Source organism: Arachis ipaensis, chromosome B05 (genome assembly GCF_000816755.2).
Source record: "Arachis ipaensis cultivar K30076 chromosome B05, Araip1.1, whole genome shotgun sequence".
NCBI lineage: Eukaryota > Viridiplantae > Streptophyta > Magnoliopsida > Fabales > Fabaceae > Arachis > Arachis ipaensis.
The window spans coordinates 145,925,622-145,927,613 of NC_029789.2; the positions used below are offsets into that span (position 1 = coordinate 145,925,622).

Below are 1,992 nucleotides of genomic sequence, written 5' to 3' on the forward strand. Positions count from 1 at the left end.
GACATTATATATAACTTAAAATTTTAGTTTTTAAAATATAAGTATGTCTATTAAAAATAAGATCTTCACAAATATATATTTTCAAATATTAGAAACCAAAATAGGTGGGACATATAATTAAACTTTGAACTAAATGGCAAGTCCTGAATAATTTTGAAACATTTTTATGGACAAAAGAATAGAAAACACCTGAAAGAATGAAAGTACATATGGCTAATTATTACCTGCTTCTTATTGTGATTAATTTTGGTTGGTGGAGGAGAAGCTTCAGTCTTGATAGGGAAAAGGTTGGGGACGACAGTGTTGATGTTATTGAGAAGATTGTTGGACAATGGATGAGTCTTCTTATGATGGGTTTTTGTGGCATTCTTGATGATGATGTCACCGGTTCTAGTTGTTGGTGGTGAAGTTGGTCGAACTATGAATGGCTCCTCTTGCTTTTTGAGCCTTGATGATGAGCTGAACTTTTCATTGTTCACCTTCTTAGTACATTTTGCCACTGATGATGATGATTTCTGATTCTGCTGCAACGACCCTTCTTCCTTTGGCCTTATCAAAACTCTTGGAAGCTCTTCCACTTGTTGTGGTGGTGGTGGTGGTGGTGGTGATGGTGGAGCAGCTGGTGGCTTGTGGCTGTTGTTTTTGGTTTCTATGAACCTTAACCTTGGAGAAAAAGATGATGAGTTTGAATCATGATGATTATCAAGTGATGGTGATGATGGCTTGGAAGAAAGTTTCTTTTTAAGTTTGATTTGGGTAACAAGTTGTGGTTCTCTTTGTTTGATTGTGTTGGTGATGTCTTGTCCAACTTTTCTACCACTGTTCATCATCACATTCTTCTTAACTTGCTTTACAATTTGCCTTGCCAAATGGCTTGGTGATGATGATGAAGAAGAAGAACTTGTTCTGCCATTAGAGACATTATTATTATTATTATGGTTGTCATCAAAATGGTTGTTCCTTTTTGAGAGTAATGATGATGATGATGATGATGAGAACCGCATCATCTCCAAATCCTCGTCCTTGTTGTTGTTGGTGTTGATTTGGAGGGAGAGCCTGTGGTGATAGTAGTCAAGATCTGATCTTGTTCTTGGTGAGGAGTGATCAACAATAACACAGTCAGTGCTGTTCCTGTGTTTGGATAAGAGGTGCAGATTTGGTGTGGAAATGCATGATGAAGATGAACAAGAGGGTGATGACAAGTTTGAAGAAGGTGGAGGTAGAAGATCAAGACCCATCAACCTTGCTACTAATGTTGGTGTCTTTGCTGATGTCCCCGGAGATTCCATTGATGAACAACACATGTCAACTTCACTAGTTTTCATCACTTGTATCTTCTTCTGTAGTAGTTTTTTCCACTCAAAACCATCATATTCATAAACTAACAATTGATGCAAACTAAAGAATGCATTTCTTTTTTGTTTTAAAAATTTTGCAAAAGAAAAAACAAAAGACAGTATACACAGTACTATTTTGTTTTTTTCTTTTTTAAAAACAGAAAATACTGAAAATGAAAACGCAACATAAGTGTGGTTAATTAATTAGAACAAAAAACTACTTACTGGAATTTTGAAGTGTTGTTCTTGTTCGATGATATTTGAGGGTTGTGTAGTAGAAAGATGGTGTGATTCTTCCAAGCTATTCCTAGGTGCTGATGAAAATAAACCATAATCAAGTCATAAGAATGTAGTTTAAAGAAGGGAATAATGTAGCTATATAGATACATACCTTGGGGAAGGGGAAGATCTTGTGGTGATGACTTTTGTTGGTGATGTACGGCGGCGGTGGTAGGGAAGGGATGAAATGGATGGAAATGAAACAAGTGAAAGACGGCACACATGCAACCGGAAGGAGGTGGTGGTGGTGGTGGTGGTTCAGCTTGTGATATTGTTGTTGTAGCACTACTACTACTACTACTTCTCTTGGAAGATCTACTAGACCAATACCAATCCTTTCCCATAATTGATAATGATGATGATGATGATGTAGTTG

At 36.7% G+C, this 1,992-nt stretch overlaps 1 protein-coding gene across 1 annotated transcript in view; it reads right to left on the reverse strand.

Annotated features, from left to right (window-relative positions):
• LOC107644757 (serine/threonine-protein kinase pakG-like) overlaps nt 1–1,992 on the reverse strand; it is a 3,914-nt gene extending 1,922 nt beyond the window's left edge. Inside the window, exons 1-3 of the mRNA XM_016348681.2 lie at nt 1,729–1,992; nt 1,563–1,651; nt 225–1,340 (exon numbers count right to left, since the gene is read on the reverse strand). Coding sequence (XP_016204167.1) covers nt 225–1,340; nt 1,563–1,651; nt 1,729–1,960 — 1,437 coding nt within the window. The 5' untranslated portion in view covers nt 1,961–1,992. The remainder of the gene's footprint in view (nt 1–224; nt 1,341–1,562; nt 1,652–1,728) is intronic.